The sequence below is a fragment of the Toxorhynchites rutilus genome, chromosome 2, assembly GCF_029784135.1.
Source record: "Toxorhynchites rutilus septentrionalis strain SRP chromosome 2, ASM2978413v1, whole genome shotgun sequence".
NCBI lineage: Eukaryota > Metazoa > Arthropoda > Insecta > Diptera > Culicidae > Toxorhynchites > Toxorhynchites rutilus.
The window spans coordinates 188076667-188097154 of record NC_073745.1 but is presented as its reverse complement, the minus strand read 5'-3'; the positions used below and the strand labels follow the sequence as shown (position 1 = coordinate 188097154).

Sequence of the window (20488 nt, the reverse complement as noted above, 5' to 3'; positions counted from 1 at the left end):
CAGCCAGCTCTCTTTAGATTTTTAGTTTTAAGTAAGTAGTTTTAAGTAGTATTAAGAATGTATCGGTCTACAATTTAGATTGACGACAATAAAAAAATAAAATATTAACGTACCCCCAGAGGAAATAACCGACGACGAGAAATGTTGAGATTCTTATCATAAGAGGACAAAGTTTCATTAAGGCTTCGGTTGCCCGAGTAATACGATTTCACTAAAAATACACGTTCTTATAAATTGTACTTCTTGACACTAAAACCATCCGATCAGACTGGAGCTATTCGATTTTTTTGCGTGAGCGTTTAATAAAGTTAAAGTTGAAATGTCCAGTCTTATAAATGAAGGTAGTTATTGTGTTATAAACTATATACTTAAATTGAACCGAATTATTACATATCTCTGGGAACTAAGAAAAATAGAATGGTCATGTAGTAATGATACCCAGAGTACACTCCGTCCTACTTTTAAAAGACCAGACGATGATTTTTCTGCTTTGTGTCATTGTAAACAAACAATGCTTCAATTTATTACCATACATTGCATGATTTTCATATGTATGTGTGCAAGCGCTGAGCGTAAACGAATGTTTTTGTATTTTTCAAGTGTCAAGTTTCTACAAGACCAGTTACATTTTCCGTTGTTTTGATCAATAAATCTGGAAAATGCCGGAGGGAAAAGTGCTCACGAAGAGAGAAGAAAGACAAATCAATGCATTTCACCAAGAAAATGTTGGTATCAGACAAATTGCTCCTCGGATTGGTTCATCCCATCAAGTTGTGCTCAATTATTTGGCGAATCATCAAGGATACGGTAAAATGGAGAAAGCTCCACATAAATCGAAGCTCTTTGGCCGGGATAAGCGGAAAATATCTAGAACAGCTTAGAATACCTCAAAATCGCTTATGCAAATAAAGCATTATATCAATTTAAATGTTACTCGGGAGACAATTCGTCATGTTTTGGTAAAAAATCCTCACATAAAGAGGTTAAAGTTCCCCATCTTACACCATCTCATATCGGAAGACGTCTAAGTTTTGCCAAGGCCCACATGAACCGACAGTGGAAAATGGTATGTTGTAACAAAGAATGTTTCCAAAAGAATACATTTTGCTATATACGAAAAGTTCTCCAATGTATTGGTTATCTTTACTGACGAAAAAAGTTCAATTTGGATGGTCCTGATGGTTTCAACGGATACTGGCGTGATTTACGGAAGAAGGAACAGTATTTTTCAACCAGGAATTTGGTGGAGGCTCGTGCATGGTTTGGGCGGGATTTTGTGCAACCGAAAAGCTGAAGATAGCTCTCACATCGTTCAAGAATAACATACATGTTCTGGAATCCTCTCTCTAACCGTTTTTGCGTGGATATCATCACAAAAAAAACAATTTCCAGCAAAACAATGCTACTATTCATACCACCATGGAATCTAAGCAATGTATTAAGAACCAAAAACTTAATTTTTGGACTGGCCGGCTCGCTCTCCAGACCTGAGTCCTGTTGAAAATCTAAGGGGAAACCTTGTACGCAGAATCTACACTGAAGGAAACACGAATTTCCAGGTTATTAGCCGAAATTGCAAGGTTGACAATTATTGACATGTAAATCAGCCAATCGTTTTGAATCTTTCATTGATAAAACTTATGAATTTTGAAATGGTCTTAAAGAAACTGAACAGCTGAAATTATCATATTTAAGCACAATAAATAAACAAAATACTTTTTTGAACGAAATTGACGTTAAATATACTTTATTCTAAGCATTCAACAATGTTGAAATCCTAACTTTTTGTGTTGCAACGAAATGGAATCAGGGTGGTCTTATAGAAGTTGGACAAAGTGTATATGCTATCTCATTCGCTATAATAATCTAAATATTAGATTTTAAAATTATCACCTTAGTTCCTGAGAAACGACTCGTTGGTCAGCATAACAAAACACCTTGATCAGTTTTCCGACGAGAAACCAAATAAGTTCTGAGAGTTTAGAGAGCCAATGAGAGGATGGCACGAACTTGCTGGAAAACCCAATACGATCATTAAAATGTTGTTGACAGATATCAACGGATTGTCAGTCACTATATTTATAGAATTCCATGATTTGCAACAAAGGAGATATGTTCAAACTGTTTCAATCAGATCCGACCATGGAAATATGCATGGAATATACATTATCATCTTATTGTTTTTCCGCGGAATTGAAAAGGAACATACAAATAACATAAACCTGATATCCGATCGATTTTGATTGCCTGTATCTTGTTCTTGTTCTGTGCACACTCATCATTGTGAAATTTTTCATTTTCATTTTTCCAACAGCAAAAGGAATGTATATAGGAGCCCCATGCGAATTTACGTGCCACGCCAAGCTGCATCACGTGTACTGTGATCCCTCCACCAACACGTGCAGCTGCGAAAAAGATTACGTAGTCCTGGTTGGATTGCTGAAAGGATGTGCCAAGCGTAAGTTTTTTTTTCTAAGTTTTTGCATGCATTGATGGATATATAACCAAAAACCCAAAAACGTTCAATGATTGAACCTTGTTTCCTCGTTGCGACAAATTTCACACGAAAACGAAACTCGACATGCGATAGAAATGCGGTCTTCTTCAAGAGTAATCACCGACCATAATAATGACACTGAGAGAGATATGTTCCTCCTATATAATGATGGTCTGGGTTTGACCATTTTGCAATCTATTTGGCACAGGTTCAAACAACGTTTTCGCCAAATAATAGCTTCCGTTCGGTGCTGTCTCCGATGCGATGTGACTAGCGGAACTACGAACCGGCAGCTAGCCGGAAAAAACACATCACAACGTTGTGAATGTGTAGGTCAAATAAGATAGCGTGGTCTCATCCCCAGCTTTTGGGCCATTTCTTTATGCGGTGAGATTTTGTTCGCGGTGTGAACATGTCATTTAAGCGCTTGATAGCAGTCAGTGGTTAATTTATCTACTGAGCATGTTTATGAGCATATTGGATAAAAAATTCAGCGCATTCCATGACACATATATGAACGCATGAACAATATCTGGTCTATATATTATTCATTTCTTCGTTATGATAAATATAAACATTAAAAAATGGCTAAAACCCAAGCCTTCCTTCCTTCCAGTGAGATGGATAGGTGAAACACGCGCCTATCGCACAAAACGGTCCACTTGAATTTATTGGAAACCAGCAGAAATATAGATTCAAAATTTATTGGTTATTCTGATTGATGAAATTTTCTACGTAATTCCTACATAATTGACCATCGATATTGTTTGCAGTCTTATTGATTTCAAAGGTTTGTGACCTAAACCAGAGCTCAGTGTTTTTTAATTGAGCGAGGCGTTGAGAAATTTGGAAAATTGGCTGTTTTAGGGACGTAAATCATCTCTTGTACGTTAACGTATGCATTAAAAAAGGACTAATTTCGGATGGCGTTGAAAAAAACTACAAAAGATAATCCATTGAATCCTATGTTTATTTTATTTTATTTTTATTTCTTTTTTTCTGTATTATAGCAACTTTCAACCTTATGGCTGGTTCGTCACTCGGACCATTTCGGTCACTTTATTTTGTAATTTTTTGAACGAAAATTACATAACCCTTGATTATATTGTATAGTCAACTGCGGAACATTTACCAACCAATCACAGTAAACTGTAAGTAAACCATGGCTTCACTTCCATTACGAAGGAAGAATGTCGGGAGTGAGAATTGAACTCGTGATATTTAGCGTGAGAGGCACGAATGTTAACCTACGTTTATTGAACTTTCTACAAAAATGCTTTGACATGTTGTCAAGCAGCCTTAGCCATAGTCGATGGAAAGATGGTTCAACTGTTTCACTGTTTTGACCACGAAATTATTGGAGTATATCCTTCGTTTCAGATACGTCCAAAAATGTTCTATCGATCGTAACTGGGGGACGTTTGGAAGGTTTTTGAGGTCTTCGGTACAACGGTCTATGGTGGCTGCAGCTTTCAGAAGGCACTTCGCTGCAATACCCTGAATGATAGATTAGTGACTTGGACATTAACTTCTCGCTGATCGTCAGCCACAGAAGAACCTTCTTCGAGAAATTGATGTCGGAAATATAATTGACGTCATCGTTTTTCTTCTTGGTGAGGGACATAAAGTATCCGATCCCACCTTTAACCAGTTCTTCTCACAACGCCTATTACTCTGATTACGACGCTAATCACGACTGACGCTTCCGCTCGATTGTTTAGACCTTGACAAGGTACTTCTTCACCGTTTGGTGCACTCGGTCTTCCCCTTCAGGATCTACTGCTCTTTTCGGTCGAGCAGCACCGTCGGGCGGCCGGAACCACGCATCCGTTGAACGCTCTTGTATTTCTCCAGAAGAGATATTATGCTGTAAATGCTATATCCGTCTGAAACAAAGTGCCGGGGTGGATCTGACAGTACGAGCAACACATCGAACGTAGTTGTTTGATTGTTTTTGGCATGACTTCTGCAAATACAAGGATTCAGTTGACTATTTTTTTTCTATACACAACAGGATTCCTACACTCGAAATTAATACTAAACATCCTCAAACATTACATTCTCCTTCTTCTTAAATGGTACTAACGTTCCTAGAGGAACTCCGCCGTCTCAACGTAGTATTACTTGCGTCACTTTTATTAGTGCTTAGTTGAGATTTCTATGCCAAATAACACGCCTTGAATGTATTCTGAGTGGCAAGCTCTAGAAAACGCGTGACCACAGTAAGTTGGAAGAAATTTGTTTGAAGAAAAATTCCCCGACCAAAACGGAAATCGAACCCAAACCACCGAAATGGTAGGTGTGCCGCTAATCACTCGGCCACGGAAGCACCGACATTACATTAAATGAACTTAAAAATTTCATAAAATGTGTTATCTGCCCATACTGGTATATCATTTACTCAAGCGAGAGGCGAGTTTGTTCATAATATTTATACCATAGCCATATAAGTTCAATATGATACAGCAAAATAAGAGGCACTTAGGACAAAAACACGCATTAATCTTCTCGCTACGGGACACATGTACCGTTCTGAATCATACTTCGGACGCTTAATGCATATGATGCAGAAAACAGATCTAAACTTTTTGCAAATGCATTATTCGGTTGATATTTTTAACAAATTAGTTCAATATGCCTTTAAGCTTTCTACTTTGGTACCTATTCTATTGAAAACATTAAAAAATCATCGAATAAAACACTTTTCAAATGAAGCGAATAAGAATCAAACCCCGGACACTATTTATAAAAAAAATCAAATTTCGGACAAATTAAATTCAAATTTCGGTCACTTTATTTTGTAATTTTTTGAACGAAAATTACATAACCCTTGATTATATTGTATAGTCAACTGCGGAACATTTACCAACCAATCACAGTAAACTGTTAACGATGGTGAGAACTGATGCAACACTGGAAATTTAAATATTGATGAACGAGAGTAGTTTTGTCATATTTTTGCCGATTATGTTATAATTCAAATGTGGTTCTCATATGAAATGATAGTGAAACCAAGGGATTACTCTAAAGAAGCAATTGTGATATGATTTTATAGTTATATCATCAGTGCATTTTGTATTTGAGTACAACAAAGTGTCTGAAATATGATGTTGTCCGAAATATGATTCGGAACGGTACCATACTTTGGCACTTTTCGTTTACTTTGCCACATACACGGCGCCCACTGCTTGGCAACGTTTGTTTTTTTTTTGTACGATTCCAAGCTGACATTCAGTCTAATGAGCACCTTACACGATCAAAATTATTGACAATAACTGTCTTCAATATCATGACAGCCAGGCTTTCCTTTCCGATCTAACCTCAATCAATATTTTGCCACCATACACGGTCAATATCGTCATCAACTCGGGACAACGAAAGTATCCGCGATGACTAGTGGCGACATTCGAGTTTGGGATCCTAGAAGGCTCAAAGGCAATTTTAAATTGGTAAAATTTGAATTGTAATTTCAATTTGGCATTCTTTAATTACTTGAAGCACGTAGTCCTGACCCTAACTTAACCTATTTCCTCTAAATTATCGGATATTTCTACTAAAAATTATTATAATATAAAATCAATTTCAGGCACAATTTTCGCATAAGATTTTCTCACCATTTGCAAAAAGAAAGTGATTTACATCCACATGGAATACTAATTAGATTCGGAAAATAAAAGGAACGAATTTTAAATTGTATAGTTTACAATTTAAACTTTGTTTTTCCTTCTCAAAAACACCTCATAACACTCGCTTTACAAATACAGGCTGTTCCTTTCAGTTTCAGAGATACCAGTTTTATTAGTTTGCGAAAATATTATCAAGTTATAACATCAGCAAGCAAATATTTTTAGTCTATAAAGAAGACTATGCATAATTTAGAGCTTATATTCACAGTATACAGTAGAACCCCGATTATCCCGGAAGCGGGTGATCCGTGGTGCGGATTATTTGCGACAGTGAGGTACATAGTAAATCAATAGACCTTTCCGGATTTGTTAATGAAGGGTAAGCCCATGCTCTTCTGTTTTGGTCATGGCTTTTGCATTATTTGGCCATTGGTGTACACGACCTTATAGATTAATAGTATTGATAAAACATAGTTTTCCTGTTAAAACTTCTTTGTTTTCGTGTTTGCACCTGATTTTTAGTCCCTTGTTGCGTCATCCGCGATTTTCGTTATTTACGGTTAGTTTGCCCGACTATTCCGTGGATAATAGGGGTTCTACTGTACCTTGAGTTAACACATGATGTTTTTGCCGCCTGTGATTTTCCTTGATCTTCTCATTCTCCAAATTTCTTAGCGAAATGTGAAGAAACACATAACTTAGACTAAAGTGGCTGTCCCGTTTGCTAGCGCAAAACTACCTTGTCTAGAACATTAAAAAACTTCTAAAACGTTATGTTTCATCCACTCTCTCAACATCACATTGTCAGTTTACTTTGAGGTATTGATTTGCATTGCGAAAAGTACCGTATTTTGCTATTAAAATCAGAAATAGTTTTTCAAACCAAATGCTTTCATTTATACTTTTTATAAATATATAATGTTTATTAGACTAAAGGCTGCAAGCCCGTTATCCTTCTCATAACCTAAACATGGAAACAGAAAAATAAAATTATTCATAAAATCTAAACATGGAAACAGAAAAATAAAATTATTCATAAAATCTAAACATGGAAACAGAAATAAAACACATTCCAAGAATTTCAGAAGTTTATTTACAGGCACGCAAATCTGGCAAGTCAGTATCGAAGTCCGTGAGGTAAAACATCAACATCATGCATTTATATGAAATGTCAAGATAATGATGCTCGCAAATCCGGATTTCCACGTCGTCGACTGTGTTTAGCTGTCATTATGTTCTCAAATGTTATCAAACTCTGTCAAAGAAGATATAGTCTCTGCCAACTCTAGTTTGGGTGTACCGATTGGTGATACATAGTTGGATTCACCACTAAGCAGGGTTGCCATGATAAAATCTGTGTTTTTGCTCTGAAAAGATCTTTTTATCTTAGTTTTTTCTCAAAAAATCTGTATTGAAATCTGTACTAAAGGGCCTGGCCGGGTAAGTGAGTAAAAAGTGCCCCCAAACCAAATCACCAATTGTACGGCAAATATTGTATAGGATATTAAATAAGAAATTTTGACGGTTTATTTGAAGCCCTATGTGGTTTGACATAGAATCTAAATCGAAAAACGTACTTTTTCGTTTATTTCACGCCATCCTCCTGGCCGGGATTTTGTTAAATTATACTATAAAAATAATGAAAAACCGGCAAATGTTTTTCGAGCATTACGGACGGATTTTGGTCGTCATGGACGGCCTACAGAGCACACAATCGCTAATGTAGTGTGTAAATTCGAACAAACTGGATCCGTAGCGGATATTGTGAAACCTGTGCATCATCGTAATGTGCGTTCAGCCGAAAATATTGCTGCTGTTGCTGCCAGTGTGGAGGATGACCCGAATGTTTCGATTCCACGGCGTGCTCAGCAATTGGGCTTGTCAAACACATCATTGTGGCGAATTTTGCATTTGGATTTGCACCTACATCCATATAAAGTCCAATTGGTACAAAAATTAGAGCGTGGTGACCATGGAATGCGTCGGGCATACGTCGATTGGGTGAACGAACAACAGCAGCAAAATGCTGAATTTTCGCATCAAATTTTCTTCAGAGATGAGGCACATTTCGAGCTCGGTGGCTATGTGAACACCCAAAATTTCCGTATATGGGACTCAGAAAATCCACACGTGATTGTTGAGAGGCCATTGCATCCGCCAAAAGTCACTGTTTGGTGCGCATTATGGTCTGGTGGAGTCATCGGGCCGTATTTCTTTGAAAATGAGGATGGCGAGACGATAACTGTGAATGGTGAGCGCTATGGCCGCATGTTAACCGATTTTTTTTTGCCACAAATTGATGATATGGATACGGATGACATATGGTTTCAGCAGGACGGCGCCACGTGCCACACAACACGACCGAACATGGCCATATTGCGAACGAAATTTGAGGGACGCATAATTTCGCGTTTTGGTGATGCCAATTGGCCGTCCAGATCATGCGATTTGAACCCACTAGACTTTTTTTTGTGGGGTTATGCAAAATACCGTGTCTATGTCAACTTTCCGCAAACTCTTGAACAATTGAAATTGATGAATGATGATGAAATGATGAAAAATGAATTTGAAAGACAACATTCGTGAAGTTATGACCGAGATACCGCCCCAAATGTGCCGAAGAGTCATCGAAAATTACCTGTTCCGGATCAAGGTGTGCGAGGAAGCCCTAGGTGGACATTCGAATGATGTTGTATTTCACACATAATGGCATAAACCAAACTTTAATTTGAAATAAAAGTTTCATCGAAATTCGAATTCTAAGTGTGTTTTATTTCAATTTACTTTCGGAATTTGAAGTTGGAAAACCCTGTACATCTTACAAAAGTGTATCGATAAATATCTTCAAACTAATTTTTCATCGAAAAATCAAGTACAAAAAAATTTTTTAAATTAAATTTAATTTTTTTTTGATTTTGAGATTCAGTACTACTCTAGTTTGTATTCCAATTTCTTCCTACGTCTATTTTAGGTGTATATGATTTTTTTTTAAATTTTGTTCTTTGAAAAAATATCATTCATGTTTAATTCGTAACATTTTTATGTATAGATTATCGCAATTTACATGCTCTGATAACTTTTCTATTTAGAAACATGTCAAGAACATGTCAAACGTGAGAATTTACACACAAAAATGTTACGAGCAAAACATTATTTGTTTTAGGAGTCTTCATACAAAAATGACTTATATTCCAAAAACTATAACTGATAGAAAGTTCATGTCTTGGACAAAAGTTCATATTTTAATAAGAACTAAAACTTTGTCCATAGTGTATCGCTATCTTGACTTTAAACAAAATTAGGATTAGTTGTATTTTTTTCAAAGAAAATATAAAAAAGTTGTTAGAAAAACTTTTTCCCTGTAAAAGTGCCCATCTTCCGATGTATGAACGACTTGTTGGAAATTGTAAGGGCTATTGATATATATATTTTTAGTAATTTATAAAAAATACGTTTTTGAGAAAAATTAATTTTAATTTTAAAATAACTTTTTTTTCAGCGGAATTTTTTTCCAAAAATTTGTTTTGTATTTTTTTGTTAAAATTTTAAAACTTTCCTACATTTCATCCTTTAACATAAGTTTTGTAGGTATCATAGTTTAGTTATATTTTTTTTGTAAAAAATTAGGAAAAAAAAATTGGCTTTTTCCAAAAAAAAAGTCTAATTATTTTTCGAATATCTCATGTATTTAAAGTTGCTTAAATAACCCATTTCTTTACACCCACAACGTTTCACCGCTATCTGAGATGGCGCTGCCAACGGCCAGTCGAGTTGGCATGAGATTTGTCTATACAGTGGTATACATTCGTTTAGCCGCATCCTATTATTCCTCAATATTTTTAAAAATAAGTCAATTCTTTATACAGTTTTGCCCATAAAAGACGATTGTTGTTTATTTTCATCGAATTCATTCTAAAAAAAAGTATAAATTCACTTTTTGTTTTAGTAATTCAGATATGTGGAATCAGGGTGGACATTCGTTTAGCTGTATCCTAAAATTTCAATAAAAGAAAATTTGTGCAGCAAATTTCGAGTCCAATCGGTAGCTAATATTTAGTGTGCCCACCTCCATTTCGGATCACTTTGAAAACTCGATTTAGCATCGAGTCAGACAGCTTTTAAAGTATTGCCACATTGATTGTAGCCCAACATTCCTGAATTACTGCCTTGAGACTGGAAATGTTGTCAAATTGTCATCCGTTTGCATAGACCATCTCGGCCAATATTCTCCATAAGTTCTCTATGGGATTGCAATCGACTGCCAGCAGGTCATTCAAGAAGCGGAATGTCCTTCTTGGCAAACCATGCCTTCGGTTGCTTTGAAACGTGGATCTATGCATAATCCTGCTGAAAAAAACGACATCCTCGGTAGCGTTATTCTCAATATGACCAATCAAAACGTCCTCCAGTAATTGAAGATACTTTTCGGAGTTCATTCGGGTGAAAATGAAACAAATGAGAAGCTTGCTGTGAGAGGAAACGGCTCCCCACACTGTCATACTTCCGCCCCCAAAGTTTCGCTTCGATCTCACGACATGCCGTTGACTTAAATTGTACCAATAGCAACTTTAACAGACCATCCAATTTGAACTTTTTTCGCCGGAAAATACAACATTTCTGCATTATAGTTTCCATTCCATGTATTGCCGGGCGAAAATGAGATTGTTCTGCTTATGGGTGGCGGTCAGTTTCGGCTTCCCTTGAAGTTTCTTCCACATGATGTTTGGTGACTCATTCAAGATGCGCGCAATATGCTTCTTCGTTACTGGAACAACCGATTCTGCCTTAATGTATGAGCATGACATCGTTTCCTGGTTGCTTCGTGTCTTATTCGACTTTCAAAACGCAAAGTAACTTTGGTGTTCCCATTTGTTGGTCGTTACATCCCATATTTCTGGCACTATTTAAAGAAATTCCGTGCCACTTTCTCAGATAGACCAATTTTTTTACGATCGAGCGATTAGAAATTTTTTTTTCACTGAATATCTTTATTATTTTCCGCCCCTCTTCCGTCAATAGAATACCTTTCGCCATTCCTTGAAATTCTACGTAAATCACTAATCTGATCAACTTGCACATCTAATATTTATCTTGTAAATTGTAACATTCCCTAATATTTTTTCAAAAAACACAGATAAAGGCTTGGTGATTATGCGAAAACTCGATTTTTATGCCCTGCGGCTAAACGTATGTCTCGGGAAAAAACGACGTTTGAATATTTATATCCACCGATGTGACGCATATATTTATATCCACCAGTTGTGACGCACGTTCTTTCAATAAAAGTGACTTAAATATACTATCTCTACAGCAAGTAAGTATCCCGATAAAAAGAACATTCCTAGTTGTTTTGTAAGTGTTTCAAGTTTTTTTTTCAAGTGCGGCTAAACGAATGTCTATCACTGTAGTAGGTACATGTATGAAATAAGCTTGGCCCATTCACTTAAAGTTTCAATTTAAATTTTCTCATGCATGCAAAAAACGTAGTGAGAAACACATAACGTTCCGCATAATGGAGCTTGGTTTAGTTGCTGTGGCATATTTTTCCAGGGTCAATGCCACAAAAGGAACTTCTTCAAGAGTAGAACGTGATGAGGTATATCAGCTTTAGTGAACAGAATATTGTAGGTCGTTATTCACCTATGAACACTTTGCCCCCAAACTTCAAGGTATTTTTTATGCTGATTAATCACCGAGATTACACAAAATACCTGTTTATTTCTACTGAAATATATGAACAGTCGTTCAAACTGATGATTTGTCCAACATACCAGATTGAATAAACTAAATCTCACGAGAAATTCCTTAGATACCTTGCGCACAGAGCTACGGCCGCATGGCTATCGAGAGAGCAATTTCTGTTTTTTTTTTCATTTATATTTTAAAATGCGACAGCTCTACTGAAGTACACGTTGACTCGCAAGTCATTACATTCTTCAAACATAAAGTGACTATCAATACGACATCTATAGTCAATAGTTATACTACCAAACAATCAGGTGACCACTTTGCCCTCCATGACCAATTTGCTCCACTACCTCTACATAAAGTTACTATGAAACTGATGCTTAGGCTACGATCAAGACAGGAATTATTTTTCATTCTAGGTAAATTAATCGGCTATGATTTTATTTATTTTTTTTATTCTTTATTCAAACTTTCTTCGTTCAAGCATTTGATGTTTCAGCACATGGTTCTGAAAGCTATTGTTTTGTTCTCGTCCAGTTCAGTAACTCCTGTTTCTACAGTTTCAACACCGACGTAGATATCTTCAGATGTTTTCCAGAATCTCTTCGGATCTGAGTGAATTCGGATGTTTCAGTTTGTTTTGTTCAATTCAACAATCAATTGTAAAACGTAGTTAAAAAATAGGTTTAGTCACTAATTCGTTCAAATGATTTAAACTTCGTTTTATTTTTTGGTTCCGATCGAACTTTAATCTCTCACGTTTATGTTAAACGATAGGATCCAGTGAGAGCCATTTTGTTGCGGGCGAATTCAGCATTTTCAATGGTTTGAACTTCCATATTTACGGAATGGAGAATGGAGTTAATCCCTTCTTCTCGCTTCGAGCTGTGCGAAAGATAGCCATAAATGTCTAGATTGCATTGTGTTTTTCCAACGCGGATCAGAACGATTTTATAGTCCGTGTTAAGAAAACGCCTGGCGGTCTACATGAATATATGGGAAATTAGAAACTTTATTTTCAACGCTATTTTAATATAATAGTTCGGCTGAAAAGTTCGATTGCGCCTCTTGCAAAAATCTACTTGACTATCACAAATCACCATCTTTCAATGGATACGTGTCAAAATTGGACAGCGGCCAGTCGGTCGATTGGTTCGTGAGTTACAGCATTGCGAGTGAAGCAACTTTTGTTATTGTGAAAAAAATGGAAAAGGCACAAATCAATGAAAACGATGGCAAAATTGCATGAATTGGGCTTCGAATTGCTTCCGCATCCACCGTATTCTCCAGATCTGCTACTACCAGCTACTATTTTCTGTTCGCAGACCTGAAGAGATTACTCGCTGGCAAGAAATTTAAGACCGATAATGAAGTGATTACCGAAACTGTAATCTACGTCGTATATTGAAGATAACTGAGTCCTGTTTTGGAAAAACCGAAAGAGTACTATAAAAATGGTATCGAAAAGTTGCAAGATCGCTATAATCGCTGTATCACTGTATGTTGAAGAATAAAATTGAATTTTACAAAAAAAAAAAAGTTCTACTGTGTTACCTTTTAAACTTTTCAGCTGAACTTTATTTAATTATCTATAGGAAATTTAATATTTGTGTTGCAATAATTTGCTAGGGAGTGTCTAACTCGATCGGTGCAAAAACATCATGTATCTATCATGAAATATCTGAGCATAAAGTACTCCAAATTGTACAATTTTCCCGATGGGACCTATCTCTTCTTTTCTTATATGTACTCCTCATATGTTCCTGAAAACGTAATTCTGCATCAAAACGTCCAATGGTTGGATTGGATTGAAATGGATCGAAAATATCTATTCAATCTTTAAAAAGGTAGTTTCAAAGCAAATTATAAATTATAAATTTTCACGGAAGTATGAGCGCACATTTGAAATATACATCCTCTCTGCTTTAGTAAGATAAATATGAACGGGGTTATTTATCTATTTAAACATTCTTCGTGAGGACTTGTGAACATCGTTTGCTGGGCGGACTGGACGGCGAGAGGTCGAATACCTTTCTCAAGGCATGAGAGTGGAGGAGTAGTTGCGGAAAAGTAAAGTTTTTTCAATGGCGTTTCTATCAGAATGTAGGACATCATGCTACATATGAATATCGAAAAAAGATGAATCTCATTTAAACAAATTCAAAAGCTATATGAATAAAATATGTGAAATGGGAAAAAATACTATCAACATCATATCATAACTATTATTGGAACGATATTTTGAAAAATCTGTAGATTATGTATGAAATCTAAAAAAACTTCAATCTGTATATACAAAAGCTCGGTTTCAAAAAGTCAAAAAATCTGTAAAAATACAGATTATTCTGTAGATATGGTGACCCTGCCACTAAATAATTGGAATAATAGGTAATCGCATGAAAAATTGCTAAAAATCAGTTAATTTTTGATGCATACGGTATAATCATGTCATATTTGTATTTGTTTCACATTCCAGTGCATAACGGAAACTTATTCTTTAAAACTCTTAAAACATAAAAACAAATAATACATGTTTAATATACCTATAACAAGTGTTTAATACAAAATGGAAAATATAGTGTCATTTCAAATTAAAAATATTGTATTATATTCTGCTGCATATTTCTCTTTCCAAAATCGCAATCGGACATTCGAACATCACAACGAGCAGCCAAAAAGTTGGGTGAACAATGTTTCTATGAGCAAACCTGTCTCTACAATGACGCAAACTCGCTTTGCGTACAAATAAAACACAACGCCATCTGCCAGTGTGCGCCCGGTTTCCATTCCGTAAGCTACTCGAGGCCAACCAAACGTGTCTTCTGTACTCAAGGTAAGATATCATTTATTCTACACGATTTAGAAAGCATAGCAAATGACATAAAGTGAAATAAAAGCCCGCTAATTTTCCAGGATTCAAAAAAGCCCGATAACGGAAATAAAACATAGTTTTCAATGGTGTGTTTCCAAAACGGCAAACATTCATTTTTTTCTGAGAAATGAGAAGTTGCTCAGCTATCTTGATTCTCATAATTGGCGCGCTACAATTTTACTTTGGTTTTAAAGATAGTACCATCTTCAGGATGCGTACAAGGACACATTTATTGTAAAACCTGTTCCACACATTTGATGAATGGTTTTTTTTACCCGTCAATTCCAACGTACGATCAGTTATAGAATTTTAATTGATAATTGTTGAACTGTAATAAGAATTTATTTTTAATTATTTAATTAAAAATTATTCACACAAATTTTAAAAATCAAACAGAGGCCCTCGAATTCGTGCAACATGTACAAATCAAGAACAATAAACAACCTCGAGAACCCATCCACAATACATATACTTAACACGCAAATCAGGTGCTTACTGTTTGCAGTAATTTCCCCCCACTTTACTGGTATTTCCGTTCTTTTCCATTACAGATATGGCTGCAATAACTGCGGATCTTCCGACGTTATTCGGTGTGACCAGTGGCATTGCCGTGCTAGCCGGTCTCATTTGCATGGTCCTGCACTTATTCAGCAAAACAAAATATCCTCGACCCCGACATTTCGGTGATGCCAATCTTGCGCCGCCGATTTTGTACAACAGTGATACAGGTAAACAAAATAATATTACTTTTATTGGGTTCCTTTTTTTCCCAGTCCTATTTTCTATCGTTCATCGTAGAGAAACGCGGTCGGATAGTTTTGTCTCACTTGTTCTGAATAATGAAGCACGGAAGCGATTGTACAATATGCAGAGTCGATTTTTTTGCTGGTTTTTCCAATGTATGAAGTCCTAGGAAAAATGGCCAATGTTCGAAAATTCATGGAAAACAAAATCTCACACACGGGAAGAGTTTCACACTCTAGATTATGGTTAAGCCGATGAAAAATAAATTAATCACGATGAACCAGGAAAATATAAGCTACTGAGTAACTAAAAACGAAATAAAGCTATGGGCTGCACCCAATGCCATTTCCATTATTACAAAGATAAAATGGGATCACATTTTCCTCGAAAGATGAACAATTTTTGAGATGCGGAATTCAAATGTTTCCAGAATTATGGGGTATAGTTTTTGCTAGATTATCAATATTTTGGATGACATTTTTTCGAAAATAATTTCCACGACAAAACTAAGTCAACTTATTCAAGGACTAATTTTGTAGATTCGAATGCATATCGCCATTAAAACTATTGATATATTTGTACTTGGGTTATAAAACATAACCCAAGAACTGGAGCTTGAATAAATTTTCACGGTTTTTTTATGCTTTATTTAACACTAGGTTTTCATTTAGACGCATTTCGAATTTTATAAGGAAAATTACAAAAATCGGCCGCAATTAATATTCCATCTCCACATATTTCACCTTCTGTATTGATCGAGGTAAATATATATTGATGTCTATTTTCTCTTTCCTTCCTTCAAATTAACGCGTGTTCGTAAAGATGGTATAGAAGATACGTCCGTAATCCTAGTGTTAAAAAAAATCTTAGAAAAAATACAATTGAGAATAAATGCCGCATCTTGAATTTCACGTCCACATTGAATTCCACATTCCTCATTCTCCAGAATCGACCTATATGGAAGACCTCAGCCACCCAGATCATGTGTTATCAATCGCAACAAGTACAGCCGGGCGTATTCATTTAAAAAATAATTTTTAAACAAAAATTGTGGGGGGTCCTTATCAATCTTATAACATCCTACAATCTTAATAATTGTAATAATAATTAATCTAATTATTTTAGAAATGACGTTGACGTAGAACTACGACATTGTTCTATCCGTTTCTCCATCATTTTAGATATTGTTTCAGAATGCATTGAAATTATAGAATAAACTCTTTAATAAAACACAAGCTAGATCGAACACAACTCTCGTGTAAAGCTTGAGTTTGTTTAAAGCATAAAGTTCATTTAATTTTCTGGACGCAAAAAATGGAAATATTGAGTTCTCAAAATGAAGGCAATTAATTGAATTTGAATGGAAAATTAGTGAAAAAATATTCCGATTAGGTTTTGATTGAATCTCGACCTTTTCTTCATATTTTGGACACTCTGTTGACTCGGTACCTGAGCGGTCATCTCTCCATTTCTCTCCATATCTCGAGTCACCTGTCCACTCTTCTTCTGTTTGATAATTGCCTAATATATTTATATATCTAATATTTTATGGTCGAGGTGATTCTCTACGGTGACACGTATTATTTAATATTGGAGTACAATTATTCAGTGGAAAACAGAGATACCTTTACTGTCGTTCTACGCATAGTTTTCCCATGTTCCAAAATCAGCAACTGAGAGAAACGCAATCAAAGTTTTCTGCCATATTTGACACCAGAAGCTTCAAGCATTTCAATTTAGCAATACATCGGTTTTTTATAAGCAGTAAACTATTGTTTAATGAAATGTGACAAAATCTTCTCACTTGAATCAAGCTTGATTACAGGCTTAAAATTCGACAGTTATGCCTATAATATCAACATGGAACAATTGATTTTGATGTTGACTATGCATAAAAACATCGTTTTACAGAGAAATGAGTGATCTGCAAAACCTTTACAGAATATAAATCTCAATGTAATTAGGCATGACACAATTAGGTGGACACGTGTTTTGTTAAACTTTTTTTATTTGTGTTTTTATGAGAACATTAGTCCGGCTAAAAGCGTGACATAAAATTCTTGTACTTGAACTGATTCATTTATTATGGATCTACATAAAATGCATATGGTGGGACAGTAATGCCTAGGATATCAACATGGGGCAATTAAGCTTGATGTTGGTTTTTTAAACACTGGGAACAAACAATAAGTTTTTGTGTTTTTTTTCGATAGATTATGGATTAAAACATCGTTTTATGAAGAAAAGCGAAAATTGTCAAACAGTAACATGGGACATCTATGCGTAGAACGGCGGTTTATGTTTAAAAATGAGATTTCCGAGTCTGAAATCCTTAAAAAATTGATAACAAATCGACTCAAATATCTGCATAAATTGTACAATCGCAAGTGTTCAACAATTTTGGAGGCATTTATTGGATGAAGACAACCTGATATTCGTTCAAGTGCATTGAATTGTTGCTAGAGAAAAACATTTGACTACTTGCATGGTTCATCTACACATTCGATTAATAAAAATACGACTAAATGAAAAGCTGTAAATGCTAACTAACTTTTAGATTCTAATCCGGTATGTACGCTTCTCTCTTTCTATTCTATCTCTTCTACTTGGATCTACGCAACTACATATAAACGAAAAATGTAAATAAATATGTCAAAACACACCATAAATCACCTTGCAATCCAAAATAAAAACGACTTGAAATCGAAACCACAGGGATTCCATTGACAATACAGTCGGCAAGGCCGTCATCACGTTCCAGTCAACGATCTAGCGGCTCCATCGGTTCCTATGGCAATCGACGGCCTTCAAGTGCTCCCTTACACGGTTCCAAAGGTGTCTTGGTGTCAACCTCGCGTACAGGTGCGGCCAGATCCGCCGCCATATTGCTTGTATCATGTCACATATCTGCAATTAGAAATAGTAGACCCACAACCACTAACAACTCGCCGCACCCGAGCGACCATCTGAGCGACGACAATATGACCAAATATCTCGAGCGTCAGCTAGAACACCAGAAGCAGTTGCTCTATCTGGACATTCCGTCGCTCAGAAATCACAACAAACTGTTGTCCAAATTTTGTAGAACCTCTAAAAACACCTCGAGTAATGACGATTCCAGTTACGACGAAGAGAACGACACTGGATTCAATCATTACAGCTATGAAAACGAAAGCGTTGAATTGGGAGCGCTGCCAACACCTGCTAGCGAGGTGGCAAATGTCGCGGTAAACAGATCTTCACATCTTACCTTAATCCCGTGTCCTCCAAATTATTCCCCAGAAACCAACTGGAGGTCTTCGTTATGTTTTGAGTCCTACACCACTACAAACAGTTAATTCAATGGTTGTAACATCTTGCTTCTTTTTTCGGGCGTTGATTCGCCGTATCTGTGCTATATGGATGTTATACTTTATTTGAACTTTCATCTGAACGTATTTAGTTTCGAATTGTGTAATCGTTTGTACTGTTCCTATCAACCTGCCTTCAAGTGTGAAATCAATAATTTGCTATTCCCTTGTTGTGAAACCAGTATACACTAGAATCAATGAACTAAAACGAGCAGAATTTTCGAAAATCCCCAATCTATACAAAATTTCAATTCTATGCTGTTTTGTGTTCATATTTGGAATCCAAACACATCATTGAACATTCCCAGACTCGTTTCCGCGATTTTCCGAAACTATGAGCCACGCTGAGACAGCGATGGTCACCCAATATGTAGGCTTTAGAGAACCGTGTAGCAAATTGTCTACTGGAATGTTGTTCGGTGTTTTTAATATCTGCAATTCATTTGTATCTGTGTGTTGTATTTACGTTTTGTTCAACCCTTCCCCATCAACTCTGTCGATTCGTTGTGTACTCTTCTCAATTCTAAATCACCCCACTTTGTTGATGTACTATGTATTGTGATTAACATTCAGTTTTGGTTCCATTTTTTTGTTTTCTTACAATACAGACAGTTAAAAGGACGCTCAACTGTGCAATATACTCATATAACACGACCGACTATCGGATTGGCAAAATTGGATTGAATACAAACACGATTATGCGATTTGCAGGGCAAGTTGGTAGTTTATAAATTGCGGTATTGCGACCTCTACGGAAACATTAAATATTATAAGAATCGTACAAACACAACTTTTTTTTCTTTCTTTTTTTTCAACTTTCTTTTTTCTCTGGCATTGAACCACCGCGACCATTAGTTTGATCCTTACATTTTAAGCATAAACATATATTGAAAGCAACTGCAACTGGGAACTACTAAGAACTACAAAATATTGGTTAACACTAGTTTTACGAACGTTGATTATATACCTATTTTTAATGAAGTGAGCCAATATGGATCACACAAGAAAATTGAAGTTTTTGCAAAAAAAAGTAGTTCCAAATCAATTTGAATGAAATGTTTATTGTCAAAAGAAATCATAGAAAACATTTTCTACATATGAACTCTGTTTTCGAAACACATTTTTAATGAGTCAAATTGGCTCGGTCCGTAAATCTAGTTTTAAAGAATGAAATGTAGGAAATTATTCAAATTTTCGAACAAAAATATCAAACAAATTATAGAAATGAGATTGAATTGAAACCACATTATATCAGAAGGAGGTTACAAAAACTTTCTCTCTGTAAAACTCTTCCCATTTTCCGATGTATGGATGATTTGTTGGAAATTGTAAGAGCTAATCGTGTATATTTTTTTTTATTTTAGAAAATGCGTTACGAAAAAAATTAAGAAGAAAAACATTATACCTTTTCAAGCAGTAGTCTAATTCTTCTTGAATATTTCAATATGTAAAGTTGCTCAAATGTTCAATGTCTTTATACCCACAACATTTCACTGTAATCTGAGATATTCCTGCTAATGGCCAATTGATTTGTCATGAAATTCGTTAAACTTAGTTAAACTTAGAATATGCGTTCCTTAAGCTTTTCGTTAGAAGTACGTTGATTACTAGGACTGACAGATACAAAATATAGAAATAAGAAGAATTGTTTTCGGATGTTTTACGATTTTTGACTACTTTCTAGGTGAACCTCTGATAATTTTCTTATCAT

At 35.6% G+C, this 20488-nt stretch overlaps 1 protein-coding gene across 21 annotated transcripts in view; it reads left to right on the top strand.

Annotated features, from left to right (window-relative positions):
- Window positions 1–20488, top strand: part of LOC129767661 (uncharacterized) — an 83798-nt gene that overhangs the window by 28236 nt on the left and 35074 nt on the right. For 18 of the 21 annotated variants that reach the window (XM_055768776.1, XM_055768777.1, XM_055768779.1 and 15 more), the window contains 4 exons: window positions 2315–2458; window positions 14483–14644; window positions 15235–15411; window positions 18143–18654. In XM_055768776.1, coding sequence (XP_055624751.1) covers window positions 2315–2458; window positions 14483–14644; window positions 15235–15411; window positions 18143–18654 — 995 coding nt within the window. The remainder of the gene's footprint in view (window positions 1–2314; window positions 2459–14482; window positions 14645–15234; window positions 15412–18142; window positions 18655–20488) is intronic. The other 3 variants (XR_008741560.1, XM_055768782.1, XM_055768783.1) reach the window with 2 other exon arrangements.